General features: G+C 45.5%; 1 protein-coding gene across 2 annotated transcripts in view; it reads left to right on the top strand.

Moving 5' to 3' along the window:
• The first annotated feature begins 3,066 nt into the window (after positions 1–3,066).
• N4bp1 (NEDD4 binding protein 1) overlaps positions 3,067–22,940 on the top strand; it is a 46,591-nt gene continuing 26,717 nt past the window's right edge. Inside the window, exons 1-2 of one of the 2 annotated variants that reach the window (XM_034522379.2) lie at positions 11,728–12,131; positions 13,214–13,257. Coding sequence is in view for 1 of the 2 variants with exons in the window: in XM_034522378.2 (XP_034378269.1) it covers positions 3,342–3,539 (198 nt within the window). In the remaining variant the exon portion in view is untranslated. Of the gene's footprint in view, positions 3,540–11,727; positions 12,132–13,213; positions 13,258–22,940 lie in introns of those variants that run through there. The other variant, XM_034522378.2, reaches the window with a different exon arrangement.

The following is a 22,940-nucleotide window of genomic DNA, read 5'->3' as shown; positions in this document are numbered from 1 at the left end:
AATCTTATTTTCAGTTAAAATGGCCTTTATAATTTTTCACTCTACAGAAGCTGGAGGCTGACTGTTAATACTGCGTCATTCCCATGATGCACTGGGCAGCTTCCAGGAAACCAAAATCTTTGGGAATATGGACAAAAAAGCTGGGACTAGCCAGGCGGTGGTGGCGCACGCCTTTAATCCCAGCACTTGGGAGGCAGAGGCAGGCGGATTTCTGAGTTCAAGGCCAGCCTGGTCTACAGAGTGAGTTCCAGGACAGCCCGGGCTACACAGAGGAACCCTATCTCAAAAAACCAAAAAAGAAAAAAAAAAAAAAAAAGCTGGGACTTCAGGGAATTGACTGGAGTACCATCAATGTGGATGGAACCTGAAGCTTAAATTCTGCTCAGCTCAGAAATCTCAGGCTGATTGCTTCTCCCCCCCACCCCCCATTATGTGGATTATGATACATTACCATTAGTAATTTTTTTCTGGTTAATTATGATAAAGAACTAGATCCTTACATAATAGCTAGTATTTAATGAGCATTTATTGTGTTGGAATTATGCTGTCACAGTAGAACTATGGTTTACCATTGTTTACTGTAGCAGTGAAGAATTACAATACAAAAAGCTAAGCAATATTCCCATTTAATGTGTTTATAAAAAGATAAAGAGAGATGTTTTGGTGGATGTGTGATGAGGTGTGGGGAAAGGGTGTGTCTCAGCAGGCCCATGCCAAGGCATCCCTTCCCCCTGAGGGACCAGCCATACACAGTAGAGTAGAGAATACAGTTTGTTCAGAGCATGGGGAGGGGAGTTAAGAGGGCAGTAGAGGCAGAGAAAGAGAAGAGAGAAGTAGAGGAGTAGAGGCTGGCCATGAGCATGTGGACAGAGAGGGGGGAAGGGAATGGGGAGAGAGGGGGGAAGGGGCAAGGGGACAGAGTGGGAGCAAGAAGGCAAGAGACCAAGAAGGCAAGAGAGCAAGGAGGGGGCAAGCAGCCCCTTTTATAGTGAGTCAGGCCTACCAGGCTGTTGCCAGGTAACTGTGGGGTGATGTTTAGACAGAATGCTAACACCATTAGTCCTATTTACTCCCTCCAAGATACAGAGGAAGAAAACCTATAGTGAGAATTCTGGAATTTTGGTTTCTTTAAAAACACAGGAATATTATAAGAGTGTGTCTTTGTTTTAATCCCAGGTGTGGCACTATTGGTCTGCTTCGAACTGTTTGTAGCAGCTGACTATGATTTGCCTCATGCTCTAGTAGAGGCTTGGTTCTGTCAACTGCATATGGTTTCTATGATTGTGCAATGTTTGGAATTCTGGAAACTTTTCAGAGGGTATATAAGTGCTGGAACCCCGATAGGTGGGGTTGGTTACTCTTTCTTAGTAGTCATTCTCAGAAGAAACAAAAGAAATTAGATTCAGGGATCTCTCCTCTCCTCTCCTCTCCTCTCCTCTCCTCTCCTCTCCTCTCCTCTCCTCTCCTCTATCCTCCTTTCCTACCTAGTGATAGGGAATGAAACGGGGGATAAAGTGTGGGAAAAAGAAGAACCAAGAAAGTAGCAAAAATCATCTACAGAAACCAACACTTTATCTTTTACAATTTTTTTTTGTTTTGTTTTGTCTTGTTTTTCGAGACAGGGTTTTTCTGTGTAGCCCTGGCTGTCCTGGAACTCACTCTGTAGACCAGGCTAGTCTCGAACTCAGAAATCCACCTGCCTCTGCCTCTCAAATGCTGGGATTAAAGGCGTGCGCCACCACTGCCCGGCCACAATTTGTTTTTAAGGATTCAAGAAAACTTATGTCTGGGAAGCATTGGAGTCAAGTGATGCCTCCGACTTAACAGATAGAAAACAGACCTGAAGAAGAATTTGGGTTTCTTTGACCTAGTCCCACAGTATGGTCCCTATTATCTGTGCCCCTCACATAACACAAATAACCCTGTTGAAATTACCTTTTACCTTTCCTGTATGCCAGGGATACAGTCAAGAAACTGCCCACCTGGCCACTCCATTAGGAGAAGGTCTTTGGGGTTTTTGTTTGTTTGTTTGTTTGTTTGTTTGTTTTTGTGGTATTTGTTTGTCCTTTGTGGGTAAGAGACATCTGAAGAGTCCATAGAAGAAAGAAAAGAAAGCAGACTGGCCATGAACAGAGACAGGGAAGTGGGAGAGAAGAGAGATATCAAGGGGGTCTGGCTCTTGCCAAAGCTGGTCTTGAAGAGTTGATACTCTAGCCTCTACTTTCTAAGTGCTGCCACAATTCTAGGTGTATGACACCATGCCCAACTTTTCTTGAATAGATTTATTTTAGAGTTATGTGTATGTTTATGTGTGAATGTATGGGCATAAGTGTGTGACGGTAAGTGTCGCTCTTTCTAAGCAGAAAGGGCCTTCAGGTGATCTCCTCTATCACGTCATGTCATCTACTCCTTTAAGGCAGAGTTTCTCCCTGAATCTGTGGCCCCCCCTTTGCTTTTTGACAGCTAAGCTGCAAGCCAGCAAGCCCTCAGGACTCCGTTAGAGCTGGGGTTGAAGATGTGTTTTCTTGCCTGGCTGCTTGATATATGATTGATGGTATCCAAACCAAACTCCCAGTCCTTATGAGTACCCAACAAGCACTCTTAACCACAGAGACAGCTCTCGTTTGGTTTTTGAGACAAGGCGTCACTTGATAGCTCAAGCTGGGTCTCGAACTATGTACCTCAGGCTTGCCTTCTGCTTACCTCATTCCCCTACCCCACTGGGATTACAGTAATTGACACTGGACCAGGAATTTAGCCTTTCGATTCTCTGCTGGTAGTCCCATTTTCTTTTCCTGTTAGAATTTTTTTTCCTCTCAAATAAGTAAAGGGGGGAAGGGAAGGAAGTAAAAAGAAGGAAAAGAATCACTATTTGCCTAGCAATATAAAAGCAGAAACTTCCACCTACTAGATGCCCAAAGGCATCAGGCCCTCATCAAATATGGCCACCCAGGTCTCGCCTGCCGACGCCTGCCCACAATCAACATGGTGACAGCGTGTGGCGTCGACTTCCGTCGCCCTCAGCCTACCAACGCACCCTTCGCGACGGGGCGGGCGAGCTTCAATGACGGCGGCGGACTGAGCGCATGCGTGGCGGTTGTGGCGGCGGCGGCAGCGGCGGCGGCCGGGCAGCGGCCGGGCAGCGGGGCAGCGGTGCGGCGGGGAGTCTCTGCCTGCAGTTGCTAAGCTGCAGCGGCCGTGTCGTGATGGTGTAGCGGGGCCTGCGGGCGGGCGAGGAGGCCGGCACGGCCCACGCCTCCTGAGCGGCTCGGTGCAGCGGCGGCACGCTGAGGGGGCGTCGCCGCCGCTGGCCCCCGGCGCCCCGGGAGGCCGCGCCCGCCATGGCGGCCCGGGTAGTGCTGGATGAGTTCACGGCGCCCGCCGAGAAGGCGGCGCTGCTGGAGCGGAGCCGCGGGCGCATCGAGGCTCTGTTCGGCGTGGGCCTGGCGGTGCTCGGCGCCCTCGGGGCGGAGGAGCCGCTGCCCGCGCGCATCTGGCTGCAGCTCCGGGGCGCCCAGGAGGCGGTGCACAGCGCCAAGGTGAGTCCGGCCTGGCTCGCACGGGCCACGGGGCTTAGCGGGATCGTTCCGGGAGCCTCAGTGTCCCTATTTGTAAAGGGCGCTGCGAGAGCATCCCCTTACTGGTCCCTCGCGAAGTGCGCAGAACGCAGAGTGATCAGGCCCCGGAGCACGCGCGCTGCGCGGGCTCGCGTTTTGTCCGCCAGCCCCTTAGATGTGCGCATTGCTCTGTGCTCGTGGTCGGTTTTCACCCTCCAGGCCGCCACGACAGGGCTTCTAAATCCTTTGGGAATCTTAGGCCTGAACCTCTAGGAAATCAGGACGGGGAAGCATAAGGATGACGCTTCAGAGGTAGGATATTTGGTAGCCGCGTTAAAAATATTATTCCTGTAGTGTTGGTGTTCTACGATTGTACGATGGTTGTTACACATCTGACATTCCGCCGAGTACCACAAAAGGAATACGCAGGCTTTAAAAATCCGGCGAATACGCCTTGATAGAGCTTGTTCCTTCTATTAAATGAACAACTGGAGAAACTGAAACTAGGCGGTGACTCACCTTGTGTATAATCAGTATTTCAGATTCAACACCGCCACCAGCCCCTCCCCCTCACCAGAAAACAGCAAAATTTGACTGCGAAGGTGTTTATGCCTCCAAAATCTCATTGAGTCAGTGAAATAGCCAGGTAGTCGACATGATTACCTGGAGAAAACGGCAATTTAATTGTTTCTATGCAAGAGAGTCCTACAAGCCGTGGGCTGGAGAAGGCTGAAGGTGTATTGTGTAGCATCTTAAGGTGCAGAAGAGGAGTAGGAAGTTGAGGGATAAGGTGATGTTTCCTCTTCAGTGGTATCTGGAGAGTCAGATCTGGGAACTTAGGAGGAAGCTCCTTTGTGCTCCTCTCGGTTTGAAGTCACCGATGTCTCAAAGCCCTTTGTTTTGAGCTTCCTGGACACCTTCTAACTACTTTTCTCCAAACTTTCCCACCTATAAGGCACCAAAATTTGTGGGTAAGGTATCTGTTTCTAGAATCCACATGGGCGATGTTTTGTTTTTTAAAGATTTATTTATATATGTATGTGAGTACACTGTAGCTGTCTTCAGACATACCAGAAGAAGGTGTCAGATCCCATTACAGATGGTTGTGAGCTACCATGTGGTTGCTGGGAATTGAACTCAGGACCTCTGGAAGAGCAGCTGGTACTTTAAACTGCTGAGCCATCTCTCCAGTCCTGGCGATGCTTGTTAAACACTTCAGTTCTGGGGAGACCTTACTTTTTTTAATCCTACGTCACAAATTTTACATTACTTTGAGTTGTAGCTCCAGCTGTAGTTAGATTGAATTTTAAAAAACAAACAAACAAACGTTTGTGGTTAGCATGTGTAGGCTAGAAGGCACTATTTGTGTGATTTCTTCACAGTGTGGGCTGAACCTATTGGTGTTGGATCACGTTGGTTCCGCTGTGCACCCACTCTTGTGCTGCACAGGGCTTGTCACTTATAAGTGTTCACCAGGCACTCATCCCTGTCCTCTCCCTGGCCTGTGCTTTGGTTAAGACCTTCGTTTCTGGTGGTGTCCCTTCCGGCTTGGTTGCTTTTAATTCCCTGCTCCTAGGCTCCTGGTTCACTCTCTATTCAGAGTCATCCTCCTTCAGGAACTCCTTCTGGCAGCCTGGAACCTGGTAGGGGCTTCCTTTCAGTCTGAACTCTCAGAACTGTGAGAGACAAGCTTGCTGTGGTGACTGGCTGGCCTTGGATCAGTGGTGGTCCTTCTGCCCCTAGGTGACAGGCATCTTGTTTTCTAATGGCTATGGCAGCTGCTCTTAGACTTCCACAGCAGACTGCTCTCTCCTGGCCGTGTGTTGGACTCTTCCTGCTGCCACTTTTTTTGAGGACACCCCAGAGGTAGAAGATGCTTCCCTCTGTTTACAGAAAAGCCTTACCTCCACCAGTCCCCCACCCCAGTCCTCTCTGGCCTGTCTGTCAGTACCACATAGCTTAGCACAGCTGATGGGAACGGTGTGGCATATGGTATATTGGTAATGGTAATGTCACCTGCCAGGTCATTTAATTTATTTATTTATTTATCTATCTATCTATCTATTTATTTATTTATTTATTTATTTGAGACAAGGTTTCTCTGTGTAGCCCTGGCTATCCTGGAACTCACCCTGTAGACCAGGATGGCCTTGAACTCAGAGCTCCGCCTGCCTCTGCTTCCCAAGTGCTAGGATTAAAGGCGTGCGCCACCACCTCCCGGCTATCTTAACATGTGGTATTCATAATGTAGCCTTCCCACTTACAAAAAATCCCTTTTCCTCTCCCTTGAGATTCATGGTAAGAGTTGACTGCAACACTCAAGGGCAGTTTGATTTATTTTTTAACTTTTTTGGTGGGGCGGGGGGGTGGGGGGGGGAAGGAAACTATTAATTTGGTATAAGGAGAAATGGCATTGAGGGGGAAATACAGCAAAGAAAAATTTGGCCAGACGGTCATGGTGGAACATACTGCTGTCCCAGAACTCTGGAGGCTGAGGCATGAAGGTGGTGGTTTGAGGCAAGCCTGGGCTACACAGAGGAACCCAGCTTCACAAACCAAAGTTTGTTTTTGTTTTTTTTTTTTGTTTGTTTGTTTTGTTTTTCGGTAGTGCTAGGGATCAAACCCAGAGCCTTGTACATGCTAGATAATCACTTCTGTTCTGTGGAGCTATACCCCAGCCCAAGAAAAGCCTTAAACCTCTTCAGCCTCGAATACAATATGGGATCAAGGGTCCAGCTCAGTGGTACAGTGCTTTGAGGGTTGGGGTGGGGCATATTGCTCTGGCTCTCAGAATGGAGTTTTCTCAGAATGGAGCTGTGAGATTGGCCTGTGGATCAGCCAGGCCTCCAGTAATGAGAAAGGCATTGGCTGCCCAGGGGTGTGTGCTGGAGGGGGCAGCCCCGTGGGTGGACTTTGAAAAGCCCGGAAGATTTCTAGGTATCTCATTATTAACAAAGACATAGAAGTCAGAAAACCATGTCTGAGGTGGAATATCATGACAAGAACATGTCAAGGTCCCTTGTGAGATACAGTGGCTGGGAAACAGGCTGGCTTGACTCAAGACCTTGGATATTTGGGAGGGAGTATTCAGGGTTTGGCCAGGGGACAATTGTCTGAAACTCCTGGATGGATAATTTGAAGGCAAAGAGAGAGCCAGTAGTGAAAGGACACTGTCTTGAGGCTGAGATGACATAGGTGGGGTGGACTCGGACCTGAGTGGACCTAGAGATTTAAGGTAGTTTAAACCCTGGTAGGAGTGGTTCATATTCTTTACCTGGTGGTGGTGGGGCTGCTAGGTAGTCAACTTTTAAGAATTGTATTTACTTTTTTTTTTTTTTTTTTTTAAGGGAAAGGCTTGCTGTGTAGCTCTGGCTAGCTTCCAACTAGAGATTTTCCTTTCTCTGCTTTTCAGTGCTGGGAGTGTGGGTATGTACCACGGCTAGCTAGTGGTCAGCAATTAAGGAAAAGCTTACCCAAGAGGGAGTCAGTGTGTGGTTGTTCCTTTAACCTCAAGGTTCCTCTAACCTAGTAGAGAGACTTCCAAGGAAACAGGACCGTGGGATTCACGTAGCAGCTGCTGTGTGTCCAAAGCATTACAGTCATGAGAAAAGGAAAGGCTTCTGATCAGTGAGGTTCCAAAGGGTGAAGGAACTGGGCATTTCCAAAGGAGGGGAGAGCTTGGGCAAAACCAGAGGTGTTTGGAATGTGCAGTTTCCCGCAGGTCCTTGAGTGAAAGAGCATGGAGGAATCTGTGGAGGGAGGGAGGGAAAGGGGGAGGGGTGTGGGAAATTAGAGTGATACAAGTACAGATACTGTCAGTGATGTCCAGCAGCCACATACTAATGTGGTTTTACTCCAGCTTCAAAGGTAAGCTGTGTCCTTGGCTACTTTTATGTCAGCTTGACACTAGCTAAAGTCACCTAAGAGGAGGGACCCTCCATTAACAAAATACAAGATTGGACTGTAAGCTTGTTGATCATATTCTTAATTAGTGATTGATGAGGAGGGTCCAGCCTACTATGGGTGGTGTCATTCCTGGCAGGTGGACCTGGACTCTATAAGAAAGCAGGTTGAGCAAGTCATAGAGAGAGCTAGCCAGTAAGCAGCACCCTCCATGGCCTTTGCATCAGCTCCTGCCTCCAGATTTCCGCCTGGTTTGAATTTCTGCATTCTGTCCCTCGGTGGACTGTGATTCAGTGTATGTAATCCAAGCAAACCCTTTTTTTCCCATGATGCTTTTGCTCATGATGTTTCATCACAGCAATATTAGAACTAAGACAGTGTGAGAAGATAAGAAACCTGGAGAGAACTTAACCCATTGGGTGGGTGAGGGAACATATTATATTTCTAATTCCATGTATGTTCTGTGTAGTGTAAAAACACTGCTGCCAAAGGGAACAAGAGATTTACTCTGTGACAGTTACAAGTGGCTATGGTCTCGAAGCACACATTCTGACTGCTTCAGAATGTTTGTTTGTTTTGTTGGTTTTGGACACAGGATTTCTCTGTGTAGCCCTGGCCATCCTGAACCAGACTGGCCTTGAACTCAGTGTCTGATTTGCCTGACTCTGCCTCCCAAGTGTTGGAATCAAAGGTGTGTACCACTGAATAACATGTCTTAACATGGAAGCAGTTACATAAACTTTCGTAGTCAGAACAAAAGACAGTCCTAAGTCATCTGGATCTGGTAGCACACACCCACCATCCCAGGACTCTTGAGGCAGAGGCAAGGAGGATTACTATAAATTATTCATAACAGCTACATGGCAAGTTCTATCCCCGCCAGAACTCCCTAGCATGACTGTACCAGGAAGAAACGAAAGAAGGAAAGAGAAAAAGAAAGGAAGGAAGGAAGGGGAGGAAAGGAAGACAGAGAAAGAGTGGGGGGTGGCAAGGAAGTTTGCAAAAACCTTGCTGGAAACTTAAGGTGGCCAGGCTACAGCAGGTGCCAGACACCATCTTGATAGTGGTCTTAGCTTTTGGTATGATGAGAGCTAGTGTCATGCTTAATACACCCCAAAAGCTTTACCTGCAGTTGAAAGGATGCTGTATCAGATACTGGTAGACATAATTTTCCTGGATCTATAGTGTCAACTCTCTAAATCAAGCTTGAATCAACCAGTGGATGTCAAGTCTTCAGCATATGTCACGCCCCCCCGCTGAGTTGGGGGTGGAGGATCTGAGAACTTCGGTTTACAAAAAAGTTTTGTGATGAAATCCAATCATACATGCTGAAGAAAACATGTCAGTGATCCAGGTGGAGCTTTTGACCTGCCTTTTGACCTGCCCTTTTAAAGTCTACATTAGGCCGGGCGGTGGTGGCGCACGCCTTTCATCCCAGCACTTGGGAGGCAGAGGCAGGCGGATTTCTGAGTTCGAGGCCAGCCTGGTCTACAGAGTGAGTTCCAGGACAGCCAGGGCTATACAGAGAAACCCTGTCTCGAAAAACCTAAATAAATAAATAAATAAATAAGTAAATAAAAAATAAAGTCTACATTAGAAAGTAAGAGACAGGACTAGTAAATTTATACACTTCCTTCTACTCTCAGAGAAGAGAGCAGCAGAAGATCAGGTGCCCCACAACGCTGTCTCAGTGAATCAACCCGTGGTAAAGAAACAACCAGAAGGGACTTCTGTGGACAGGGTAGGGACCTGAGGGAGTCAGGAGCCTGAACTTACAGTGTCGCTGTACCTTGGAACCTGTAGGTGATGTTTCCCAGGTGCAGATCTAAGTGCAGTGAGCAAGGCAGAGTGGGGCCCTGGAGTTTGAGGACAAGGAGGTGGAAAGGCTGTGGTGAGATTCTAGGCTAGACTCATGCCAGCAGGGCTCCCATGGGCGCTCTGAGAGTTCTTGAGGGTCTGAATCGCAGGGATTTCAGATCGTTTTGCTTGGAAGAGTGATACCTGGTTCATGAATAGACAGTAGACTTGTTCATAGCGGGAATAACTTAGAAATGTACCACTGGGTAATATCACGGAGCTTTTGTGTTGATTTTACCAGAAAGGGATGTGTGGCTTTTTTGCATTTCCTAGAATGATGCTTTTTTTTTTTTTTTTACAGTTGTGAAAATCGTCTTAAGAAACAACGGTTGGCTCAGTGTCCTTTATGGCCAATTACTTGGGGGTTATTCCAGAGTGTTGAAATAGGAGATGCTCACTGCTGATGCCATAGCTTCCCCTTCCCTGTTCTTTCCCAGCCAATGTTGTAGGATTCATTTTAAGTATTTACAGGGCTGGAGAGACGGCTCAGAGGTTAAGAGCACTGACTCTTCCAGAGGTCCTGAGTTCAATTCCCAGCAACCGTATGGTGGCTCACAATCATCTGTAATGGGATCTGAGCCCTCTTCTGGTGTGTCTGAAGACAGCTACCGTGTGTACTCATAAATAAAATTATCTTTTTTAAAAGATTATATTTACTTACTTATTTTGTTGGAGCTGTTTAGACCATATTCTGCATGGGGGTCAGGGGTCAACTTGTCAAAACTGGTTCTCTCCTTCCACCATGCAGGTCCCAGGGATTGAACTTTCATCAGGCTTGGCAGCAGGTGACTTTACTTGCTGAGTGTAGGATTTTTTTGTTTGTTTGTTTGTTTGTTTTTTAAATTCGAGCCAGGGTTTCTCTGAGTAGCCCTGGCTGTCCTGGAACTCACTCTGTAGACCAGGCTGGCCTCACTCAGAAATCCGCCTGCCTCTGCCCCTCAAGTGCTGGGATTAAAGGCATGCACCACCACTGCCGGGCGAGTGTAGGATTTTTTAAAAGATGTCTTTATCTTTCAAAGCTTTTATGTATATGGGTGCTTTGCCATTGTGTGTGCCTGTACATCACGCACACGCACATGCCTAACACCAGCAGAGGTCAGAAGAGGGCATCAGATCCCCTTGAAACTGGTGTTGCTGGTAGTTGTAAGCTGTCTTGTGGGTGACAGGAGCCAGACCCAGGTCTTTTGTAGGAGCAGCAAGTGCTCTTAACTGCTGAGCTGTCTCTCTGCCCCTCTTCTGAAGGATTTTAATTAAATCAAGGTTCAATATCTTGGGGGGTTTGCTAATATTTTACTAAATTAATATAATTGTTAAAGTTAGCATCCTTAAATTTCAAATGAAGTTATAGGGGAGTAAATCTCTGTAATAATTAAGGAGTTGCTTTGTTGTTCTAGAAAAATTATTACAATGTGTGAGGGCTTTGTGTGCGTGCATGCGTGCTTGTATGTGGTCAGGGGACAACTTGTGAAGTTGATTCTCTCCTTTGCCTGAATTCTAGGGATTGAATTTAGGTTATACTTGTACTGCAAACACCTTTACCCACTAGGCCATCTCCCTAGCCCTGTTGTTTTTGAGACAAGAGTGTAGACTAGGCTGGCCAAGATCTGCCTGTTCTGTTCATGGCCCCTCACTCAGCCCCACCTCACAGAGGATTAAAGCTCTTAGCTCTGGTTTTGTTTATTTTTTTAAAGACATTCTCACCATGTAGCCCTGGCTGGACCTCCCAGACTTCTGCCTGCCTCTGCTCCCTTAGTGCTGGGATAGTGCTATAGTTAGATTGATGCATGTTAATATATTTCTATTGTTAATAAAATTCCTGTAATAATAGATGCCTATACAAATAGGAACTTAGTATTTTTTCCACTGAAGAAATCTAAAGATGGCCAAGCATTGGTGATGTGCACCATGATAGCAGCTAGCTACTCAGAGGCTGAGGCAGAAGAACTGCAAATTTGAGATCTACTTGGATTGAGTAGTGACTTGAAGACCATCCTGGGATTCTGTCCTCAGCTAAAAAAGAAAGAAAGGAAGGAAAGAAGGAAGCAAGGGAGGGCAAAGAAATGAAAAGAAGAGAAAGAAATTATAAAGAAGCTGGTCGAGGGCTTGCCTAGCACGTCCAAGAAAATTTTGTGTGGTGAGTAACACGAAGGGGAAAAAGAAAAGTCTAAAGATAAGCAAGTCGAAGTGGTTAGGGGCTGTTCCCTCATGATCACAGAGTGACTGATGCTCCAACTATCAGGGCTCTGTGTTAAGAGAAGAGATGTAGCCTGGCGCTGGTGCTGCCGCCTACCAGTCTGCACCACCATGGCTCTTTTTTTTTTTTTTTTTTTCTTTTTTGTGATGTTGGGGATGGAATACAGGGCCTAGTTCATACCAGCAAGCACTGTGATACTGAGCTGCATACCAGCCATATTCAGAGTTTCTTAATCTCACCTGAAAGTAGGTCCTAATTATCTGCTAGACAGATAACCACATGATCATACCACAAAGGTCAGGGTGCTGGCAGAGGTGCTTAGAATACATTCATGCATAAAAAGGCACATTTGAGACTGGCAGAATCGTCCTTGGACCTGGCAAGGGGGCAGGTGGAGCTGGACATAGTGAAGTACTCCTGTGGTCGCCATCACTCAGGAAGCTGCAGCAGGTTGGCCCTTTTGAGACCAGTGAGCCATCTGAAGGGAAGGGCCGGGAGTGACAAGACACCAACAGAGCAGCAGAAGACAAGAAGACAACAGAGGGGAAGAGAAGTGAAGGCTTCCTGCTATTGAGGACTCACTCTGGGACCAAGAATAGGACAAGTTTGTATTTAAACAGGTAACCAGATGCCTTTTGGGGACCACTTAGGCTAGTACCTCTAACGGGTATGTGCTTGGGCATTTTAATGGGTCCTACAAGCTCCCAAAGGGTAAAACACCTTTTAAAGTCACAAGCAAACTTTCAGACAGGCAGATAACCAGAATTAACAAGGCCATAAGTGGTAGGCATGGTGGCCCATGCCTTTAATCCAGTGGTTTTCAACCTGTGGAGATTGGCCAACCTTTTCATAAGGGTCACCTAAGGCCATTGGAAAAAACAGATGCTTAAACATTAAGATTCCTAACAGTAGTAAAATCACAGTTATAAAATAGCAATGAAAATTTTATGGTTACGGGTCACCACAACATGAGTAACGGTGTTAAAGGGTCAGAACATTAGGAAGGTTGAGAGCCACTGCTTTAATCCCAGCACTCAGGAAGTACCAGCCGGCTGAAGCCTGAGTTCAAGGCCAAGCCTCTTCTATATAGTGTTTTCAGGCCACCTGGAGCTAGGTAGTAAGACCCTGTCTTCAACAAAACAAAAGAGAATGCTAGAATGAAGCCAGTGAATTGGAGAATAAATTGGCTACCTAATATCTCACAGAGCAAAGAAACCTTGCCTTTAGGGCTATCTCTTCTACCAACTCAAAGAGTTATCATCTTGGTTGTTGAACCTCTATATTTCAATTAATTGATTAATTAATTTTCAAAGCAGGGTTCTATGTATTCAAACCTGACCTGGAATTCTATGTAGTGAAGAGTGACAGTGACTTTTTTTTTTTTTGGTTTTGTTTTGATTTTGGTTTTTCAAGACAGGGTTTCTCTGTGTAACCCTGGCTGTCCTGGAACTCACTCTGTAGACCAGGCTGGCCTTGAACTCAGAGAGATCCACCTGGGTCGGCCACTCTTTTTAATGTTTAACCACATCATTGTTGCAAGATGTTGGTCCATGTTTCCAGCCACCTACAAATCACCTACCAAAACAGTGATTTGTTCAGGTTTCTCAGCAGTGATGTGACTTGGGCCATGTAATTTGGGTGTATGAGGAGGAGTGTACTGTATCTGCAGGATGATCAGCAGCAGCTGTCTTCCACCCTCTAGGTGCTGGAGATGCCAAGAACATCTTTTCAAGCTGTCAAAGCCAGGTATGTTTCCTGATGTTGCCAGAAGCTTAGAGAATTATATTTGCTTGGGAGTAACTGAATTTGATGGCTATGAGTAGTTCCCACTGTCTAGAATGTCCTGTTTACTGGGCTTGCAATAACATTACAGTTTAATAAGACACTGTGTTTATAAAGCGGAGATTAGCGTATGTACCTCCTGTTTGCTCAGATGATGTTTTCAGAAGGGTAGAGGGAGAAAACAGTTAAAGTAGCAAAAATAAGTGGACATGTTAATCCAAACCAGAGGTTTCGAGCAGACACCCTGCAGATCTTGAATACTGGTCTTGCCTAGCAGGAAGCTTTCTAGAATGTGCTTTCAGAAATACCTCTTATACTGTAACAAGGAAGTAGACAAGTTATTGTAGTAAGGGCATAGTAAAATCGGGGGGTAGAAAGAGGTTTATATTTGTAGTTGATTGTAGTGTTTATGATGAGTCTAAGCCACTGTTCATTAAAAGAGAACTTGGGACCAAAGCCAGGTTGGAGGGAGCTGTCAGCTGCAAGTCAGGCGAGAATTTGAGGCATTTTTGGAATAGAGTGATGGATGAGAAGGCTGGGGAGTAGGTAATCTTGCTCTCTAATAGCTTGAGCTAGAGGCAGAAATTTGAAGTTATCACTAGGATAATAAAAATTAGGATTGGAGCTTGGAGAGAGTGGGTGTGTACTTGAGAGTGGGTGTGTACCTGGAGATAGTTTTGAGAGCTGTACACGTCTTAGGAGCAGTAGAAAATGAGAGCAAAGGATTTGGAGCACAGTCAGGAGAAGACAACTTAAGTAATATCCCCTGGACAAACCCAGTTTTCCTCTACGAAGAGTAGTCCTCAGGTCCTGTGAGTCCAGAGAGGCAGACAGATTTGATTGCTTAGGGTTCAGTTTGCTGAGTGCTTGCTAACAGAGGGGAGGGGCAGCAAGACCAGTTGTATTTCCACAGTCTGGGTAGGAAAGAGGCATCGTATTTAAGAAAAGTGACTTCATCTGTTGTGGAATGTACCTGGTTTATCTGAAAATACCATCTAAGCAGAGAGCATGTCCCCAGAGCCAAGGTCTGACTGTAAGGCCTAACATGTGACTGACTGGTTATTTGCTTATTGTTTGTTGGGAAAGTGAAAGAAAATCCAACAAGGTTTACTGGGGGTAGGATTGTGACAATTATGACTCAAGATGGCTGCACCCATGTCAGACTGTATCCATACATAGTATGTATATACAACTGTGAAGAGGGAAGTACTTACCAAAGATGGAGTATTTGAGAGTGCCCTGCTCTGTAACACAAGTTAGAATGCTTTCTGTAATTGTCATTGTCAAAATTCTGTGATTCTGTTTGGATAGAAACAGAACCCAGCTTTCAAGAGGTCGACTGTGAAATGGGGCACAAGCTACTATCTTCATAGACTGTGAAGGTGCAAGAAGGGCCACGATGGGGGTGACCCTATCAGGAACCCCAGGCATGTTTACAGACAGTGACAGGAGGAGTGGAGAGGGCCTGGACTGGAGATGGTTAAGAGCATTTGCTGTTATTGCAGGAGACCTGAGTTCAATTCCCAGGATCCAGATGAGGTGGCTCCAATCTGGATTCCCTGAATGGATCTGATGCCCTTTTCTGACCTCCACAGGCACCTGCACACTGATTGTGAGCTTACAGAGAAGCCTATGCTGGAGCGTGCACGCACACATTTCTTTGTTGTTCTGAGATGGGTCTCTAGCTCTGGCTGTCCTGAAACTCACTGAGTAGGCCTGATGTTAGATACACGCCAGTGCACAAAAGAAAAAGGCTTATTTTCCTAGAGATAGAGTAGAGCATTTCTTTCTTTTTGTTTTGTTTTGAGACAGAGTATCATAACCCAAGAAGGCTGAAGCACTGGGAAGACAGATATCCAACACGTGCTCAGGTTGGCATCTTAACAGCGTCCTTGCCTACACAGCTTCTCAGTGATGGTCAGTGGGCTTGAGCACCCTGCTTTCTGTTCCATGATGCTTCTGGTAGCTAGCAGAGTTCTACACACTCTGGTGGTTGCTTTCAGGCTGTTCTCAGTTGTCACTCAGTTTCTTATGCTTTGCAGGCTGTACCCTTTTCTGTTTGTCCTCAAAACTCCTTAGCGCTGCCTGCTTTCAGGAAGAGACTGTAGTAGGGTGAATAGCCCTAGGAAAGGCTCTTCCCTGGGGAGTCCTGTCTGCTCTTGAGTTGCTCTTTTCTGGTTTGAGCTACTTCCTGAGTGGCACAGGTTGGCTGAAGCATTTCTCTGGGCTTATGGGATGCTTTTCTAAGAACTGAGAACTTGGATGGGGACGTGGTGACACACACTTGTGATTCCAGCATTCCAGAGGCTGATGAAGGATTGCAAGTTCCAGGCCAGCCAGTTCAACCTGGGGAAACATGTCTCAACAAGGGGAATGTTGGCTCAGTGCTGAGACTTGGGGTTGACCCTCGAGGGAGGGTGGGAGGAGGTGATGGTTAGTCGGGAGTGTCAGCATGTTTACATTCTCTGTTGGCTGTGTGACACCGAGAATACACACACACTCAGGTGTAATGAGCTTAACACGGAGAAGGGTTTTTTTTTTCTTTGTTTAACTGAAAATAATTTTTTCATACAATATATTCTGACTGCTATTTCTTCTCACCCAACTCCTCCCAGATCCTACCAAATCCACACCCTTTCTTGCTCTCATTAGAAAACAAGCAGGCATCTGAAGAAAAAAAAATAGATAAAACAAAACCAAGTAAACCTGAATAGGACAAAACAAACAGAAAAAGGGGACCAAAGAAAATGTATAAGAAACACATATGGAGATGCTGAGACATACACATTTACAAACATAGAAATCCCATAAAGACAAAATCAGAAATTATGATATATAAGCAAAAGGCCTGTAGGGTTAAAGTAAAATATGTCCAGACAAAGCATTATGAGAAAAAAAAAAAAAAAAAGGAAAAAAAAACCCTCCAAAAAGAGTTATGCGTTGGTCATCTACTGCTGGGCATGGGGCCCGCCCTTAAGTATGGGTTGTATACCCATTGAGACTCCCATTGGAGAAAACTAATTTTTCCTCTGAGCGGTTAGCAATTGGAGATGGCCTTTCAGTTAGGGATGGGGCTTGTGCCCACTTCTCCCAGCACTGGTATCCATCTGGCCTGGACTTGCGCAGCTGTGTTCTTGCTGCCAGTTTCTGAGTTCATATGCCATCAGTCCTGCCGCACTGGGAAGGCCTTGTTTCCTTGGTGCCCTCCATCCCTGCTGGCTTTTACATTTTTCTGTCTCCTCCTCCATAGAGTTCCTGAGCCTCCAGGGAAGGGATTTGATGGAGGCAGTGCATTTAGGATGAGTGCTCCAACATTTCTCACTGTTTACACAATGTACAGTTGTTGCCATCTCCTCAGGTGGAAGCAAAGTCTGGCATGGCCAGGATTACCTAGGTCTTACACCCACGTTTCTGTTTTCCTCGGAGCAGTGCCGAGGTTAGCCCATGTCTACCATTTTCCCATTTACCACATGTCCCACTTTTGCCAAGGCATGGTCTCTAGACCAACAGGAACCCACTCAGACCTTTTGCTTCGCTAGTTTCTGGCACATGTTAGGTGCTTTAATAGCTACAGTGAATGAACAGGTGAATGAATAAGCCAAGTTCTTTCATGCCTTAAGCAAAACTGCATTTAATATAATCTGGACTGTTTGCGCATGTTTCTCCAAATTCTTTTTTTCTGGAATATGTTAAATTTGCTTGCTGATCGTGGTGAGGAAAGCTACTTGTAAAAGACCCTGTCTTCATCTTTGTTTATTTCCTTTTTTCTTTGTTGAGTCAGGCTCTCACTGTGTAGCCCTGGCTGGCCTGGCACTTACTGTGTAAACCAGGCTGGGCCAGAGCTCCACCTGCCTCTGCCTCCTGAGTTCTGGGACTAAAGGCCAGCCTCACTATGACCAACAGTTTCATGTTTCTTTCTATTCTAGGTTTTAAACTTGTATTAGAAATGAACGTGTAAAGTTTGTTAATCCTTCTTGAGATGAATTTTTAAGTCTTTGATTTATGTGAATAAAGTATATTTGAAACTTAAAATAATTAGGAGAGTCTGGGCATGTCGCCTGCTTGCCTTTAACCCTGGCATGGGGCCCCAGGAACTGGAATTAAGGTGGTGATCGTGCATCTCAGCATGGGTGCTGGGAACAGACCCTAGGTCCTCTCCAAGAGCAGGGCACGCTCTGAAGCACTGAGCCACCTCTCCAGTCCTCCTTCGCTTCTTCCTCCTTTCTTTCTTTTTCTTTTTTTAAAATTGATGTGGTGTTTTCGAGAGCAGATGTCATTTTGAATCTGAGGCTGGCCTTACACTTGGCATTCCTCCTGCTCCGGTCTTAGTGGTGAAATTCTAGCCGTACGTAGGGTGCCTTGCGTTACTTCAGACTCTTATCTTACCAGCACTCTTCACTCTGATTTCCTTTATTTCCTTTCTTTTCACATCCTGATTCCTGTTGCATGGATTCAGTATCATTTTGTATTTGTTAGAAAGTGTGAATATTTTTTTTCTGTACTGAGGAAGGGTTTGTGACGGTTCATTGTAATTGTCAGTGTGACACAGTCTAGAATCACTTGGGAAGAGAGTCTCGTGAGGCATCGTGTGCTGCAGTAGGCTGGCCTGTGGGGGAACTGACTTGATTGCATTTGTTGATGTGGTAGAATTTCCTGGGGTTGGGTCCTGGACTGTGAAAAGAGAAAGTGTGCTGAGCAGGAGTGAGCGAGAGTTCTCTAGACACCTTGTCACCAGCTGGTCTAAGTTCCTGCCACCTTGACTTTTCTGTTCTGGTAGACTGTTCCTGTAACTGTGAGCTAAAATAAGCCCTTCCTCCCAAGGGTTGCTCTCTGAAGGGTATTTTATCATAGGAACAGAAACTGACACCAAAACAGTATTGGAACTCCAGCCTCATGCTGCCAAATGCTCTTTCCCTGGGCACCATCTGCAGTGCTGAAATTGTGTGAGGAACTCTGAATTACCCGGGATTGCCTCCCTCATTTTCTTTGTTTTATATTCCGTTTATTGCATTCATTTCATAGCCGTGCTTTTTTTTCCCACACAGGCATCTTTATGTGTTTCATGGAAAATCTTTTCAAAGTCAAGTTTGGAGATTTGGATCTGGGCAGACTCTGTTCATAGGGAGGCTTTACTGTGGATCAGTTAGGAAGTAGCCCTTTAAGAGAGCATTTGGGGGTCTCTGTCTAGAAAAAAGAACTCGTCCTTTACCTTGCCAGTTGTTGCTGCAGCCTAGGAAGAGATCTAATCAGGTGGGGGAGGGCACTGTAGACTTGGGAAGTAAACAGGAACAGATAAATTGGAAGAGACCCAAATTTAGAGGACTCACAAGCCATTGGTAATGAGTTTACTGCCCCCACCAAGTTTAGCTGGCTTATTACTACACTTACTGATGTGGTTATTCTTTTTTTAAGGTTTACTTATTTATCTTATTCGTTTGTTTATCTTATGTACTCACCATTGCTGTCTTCAGACACACCAGAAGAGAGCATCAGACCCCTTGCAGATGGTTGTAAGCCACCATGTGGTTGCTGGGAATTGAACTTAAGACCTCTGGAAGAACAGTCAGTGCTCTCAACCACTGAGCCATCTTTTTAGCCTGATTGATTTACTCTTTATTGAGATAGAGTATGGGTGTGAGGATATGCATAGAAGTTTGCAAGGGTCCTGGAAACAGAACTTAGGTTGTCAGTTTTGTCAGTAGGAACCTTTCTTTATCCACTGAGCCATCTTGCTGCCCACGTCCTTGCTAGCCCAGATAAGCCTTGAGCTGAAGTCAGGTCTGTTTCAGCCTCCTGAAAGCTGGGTTTACAAGGAAGATGCCACATAGCTCTGGTGTCTTTAGTTTTCCATTATCATCTAGCCTGAGTACAACAGAGCTCAGCCTGGAAGTGGGATTCTAGGGCACACACCGAGCACTGAGAGAGGACCCTGTAGTTCTGGCTGGAGGCACAGGAAGTAGGCACCTAGTACTTGACATTGCCAAATCCCAGTCCCCCATCTTTTTCTAGTCCTGTGGTGGTGACAACAGTTTGTAGACTTTCTAGACACTGCTCCATTCTGCCCATGTGCACACTTGCTCCCAAACGCCTAAGAAAGGCTTTTCAGGGAGTCTGGGCTTGGTTGGCACATGTTTTTAATCCCAGCATTGGGGAGCAGAGGCAGGTGGATGAATCTCTGAGTTCAAGGCCAGCTTGGTCTACATAGCAAGTTCCAGGACACCCGGGGCTACATACAGAGAGACCCTGTCTCAAACAAAAACAAAAGGCTTTTCAGAACTGAACATAACAGCATGGCATCATCTTGCATAGGGACATTCCAAAACTCACCACAACTCATAAGACAGATCTGTTATCTCTCAAACATGCCAACATTCTTAGAACTTAGGTTTAGCATCTCGTACCCTAGCATTCAGTGTGGATAACGAGTGACTTGGCATATGAGTTATTGGGAAAACTTAATTCTTTCAGGAAAGGGTGCAAACATTACTACTGAGGAACACGCAGATGTTGGAATCACTTGATAAAAGCTAAACCACCTGTTATAAAAATTCCCCAGTTGTAGAGCATGGTGGTATACACTCAGTAGGCAGGAATAGGTAGTCTTTGTTCCAGGACAACCAAGACTACATTTTGAAGCAGTGAAATTCTGCCTCGAAACAAAACAAAAAATCCCCAGTAGGTAATTATCAAAACCAAAAGTTTCAGCAAAGAACCAGTGTAAAAAGAACCAACCCACAAGATTAGAGCAAAATTGCAACTAAAACCTCAGAAGCTGGGCATCCTCCTCAATGTTACTGTTGGTACCAAGATCTCTAGCCCATCAGCCTGGGCTGGCTGGAACTCACTGTGTAGTTTTGGCACTAGCTGCCCAGTCTCATATCTTGCAGGAGTTTTGTTCTCTCTCTCCATCATGTAGGTCCCAGGAACCAAACTCAGGTCACTAGGCTTTGGCAGCAAGCACATTTACCTGCTGAACCGTCTTGCCGGGACTAAAATCTGTTTTTTATAAAATGAGCAAATGAACCCAATACAAGAATTTCATATTAGTTGCTATAGTTAATGTCTTAGAAGTCAAGGTTCTTTTTCTGTGTAAATCCCGGCAGTGGTGGTGCACGCCTTTAATCCCAGCACTTGGGAGGCAGAGGCAGAGGCAGAGGCAGGCGGATTTCTGAGTTCGAGGCCAGCCTGGTCTACTGAGTGAGTTCCAGGACAGCCAAGGCTATACAGAGAAACCCTGTCTCAAAAAAACAAAAACAAAAAAAACAAAAAAAAGTTGCTGTGTGTGTGGATTAGGACTGGTGTGGCCATGGGCAGGTACTGATGTACAAAGTATCCAGTTTCCTGGAGGGGTGAGAACTTGTACATCTAAATTGTTCATGGAGCAGAGAGCACTTAGATTTTCTTTGACAAAACATCTGACAATTAGCAATTTGAAGAAAAATTTGCTAACTCTTGTATATGTAAATGATATTTATTGGTGACATGTCAAAGGAAATAGACCATTTAAAATGACCTTTTACCTGCAATTTGACAAAATGACATTTCACCCTGTTTCTATTTTATTTAGGGATTTTTTTTTTTAACGTATATGAGTATTTTACCTGCAAGTATGTCTGTGCAGCACATACATGCAGTGCCCTTGAAGGCCAGAAAAGGGTATCAGATCGTCTGGAACTAAAGTTACAGAGGGTTGTAAGCCACCAATCTGGGTCATCTGGAAAAGCAACTCATGCTCTTAATCACAGAAGCACCTCTCCAGCCCCAAACAGCACATTAAAAAAGCAGTTTATCAAACTAGCCATGGGGACACAAACTCGAATAGCAGCATTTGGAATGTGGAAGCTGAAAACTCAGGAGTCAGTTCAAGGCCAGCCTGTACCACAAAAGACCTGTCTCATAAAGTAAATATACAGCCATTAGTCCCTTTTCAAACATGGATTGTGGTACGTGGTCACAAAGAATGTAAACTAGTGTGTCTCCCTTAGCTAATCTTCTGAAGGAGAAATGAATGTTTTATGAAGTTTGTTGGTGAAATCAACACTTTTGCACCAGCAACTCCAGAGTGCTGTTCATGAGGCAGTTTCTCACTGTGCATCCTTGGTTGGCCTGAGGCGCACAGTGATGACATGCCCCTCTCCCCTGGGGTTGGGATTGAAGTTTTGTGCCATCACACACAGCAAGAACCTTTATGGAACATTCCCTTTTAAAGGAACTTATCATTTAAGAGTAGAATGGAGCATTCTCAGTTTAAAACCAAAGTAAAGGAAAACCATTGCTAACAGCCACCTGCGTAAGAATTGCTCAAGTTGAGGGCTGGAGAGATAGGTGGGCAGTTAAGAGCAAGGACCAAGGTTCAATTGCCAGCACCTGTGTCAGGTGGCTCACAACCACCTGTAACTCCCAAGGAATTAGATGCCCTGTCCGCTGTAGGTACCTACTCTCTGGTGTGTATCCTCCCCATCCCTTAGTTGAAAATGACAAAAATAACTTTTTAAAAGAATTGCTAAAGTTCTAAATTGTTACAGTTTACATGGAAGTAGCAAACGCCTCAGTAAGTGCAATTGGATACTTTTCTCCTATTGTGATGTTTTGTTTGTTTAGTTTTGGTGTAAAGTGTCATTATGTAGCCTAGTAGATTGGTTTGTTAAACTCAGAATTCTCCTGTTTCAGCCTCTTCAGGGCTGGGATTATACTTCCACACCTGCTCCTGAGTGCTTCAACTTGATTTAATTGCTAAAAACAAAAAGTATGCATTGTATGCTGTGTTTTAAACATCTGTCTTTGGCAGCTATTTTAAAAGGGGGAGAAGGAAGGATCCAAGAGTAAATAAACTTAGATCTGGGACTGGAGTCGGTGGTGGAGCGCAGGTCTAATGCATACAAGTCCCACACTTTGGTTCCCAGCACAGGAAGAGACAAAACAAGTGCCTTGATCCTGGTGTCTTACACTTTACATGTGGGGAATGGGAATGGGAATGGGCTCTGTGGGTAAAACACGAGTTGCATGAGCTTGGCAACTGTACTTGGAATCCCCAGAACCCATGTAAAAGGTGGGCATGCACAGAGACCACCTGTAACCCAGCACTCAGGAGGCAGAGGCCAGCTTCCTCACTGTAGACCAACTGCCCTTGAGTTCATGTCCCCGCTCCCGGCCCCCCAGCATTTCCTCCTGCAGCTGCTACTAAGGTGGGTTGCAGGTGTGAGTTGTCATACCCATTGTTTATTGTTTTCGCATTTGTGTCTTACAAATTTCTTTTTCAACCTAGTCATGTTTGTGTGTGTAATCCCAGCATGAGGGTGCTGAGGTGGAAGGATCCCCAAGCTAAGGCTCACCTGGTGATCTTCATAGTGGATTCTAGGTCAGTCAGGGCCACGTGAGACTGTTGGAAAAGGCCAATGAGAATATAAGTAAACATCCCTTTCAGGGCTGCTCCCGTCGCGCCTTGGTAGTTCATGTTCTTTTTATTTAGTTCAATGCATTCCTAAGAAATTTCCCTAGCCAGGCTGTGGTGCAGCTCAGCAGCAGAGCACCTACCTAGCACTGTGAAAAAGAGCGCATGTGTCTGGAAGATCCAGGCCCTTCCAAAGAAAGGAACAGAAAAAGGAAAATTCCCTTGACCTATGAGTTACTTAGAAGTGTGCCGTTCA

The sequence above is a fragment of the Arvicanthis niloticus genome, chromosome 18 (genome assembly GCF_011762505.2).
Source record: "Arvicanthis niloticus isolate mArvNil1 chromosome 18, mArvNil1.pat.X, whole genome shotgun sequence".
In the NCBI taxonomy this organism is placed as follows: Eukaryota; Metazoa; Chordata; class Mammalia; order Rodentia; family Muridae; genus Arvicanthis; species Arvicanthis niloticus.
This window is presented reverse-complemented; position numbering and strand designations above follow the sequence as displayed.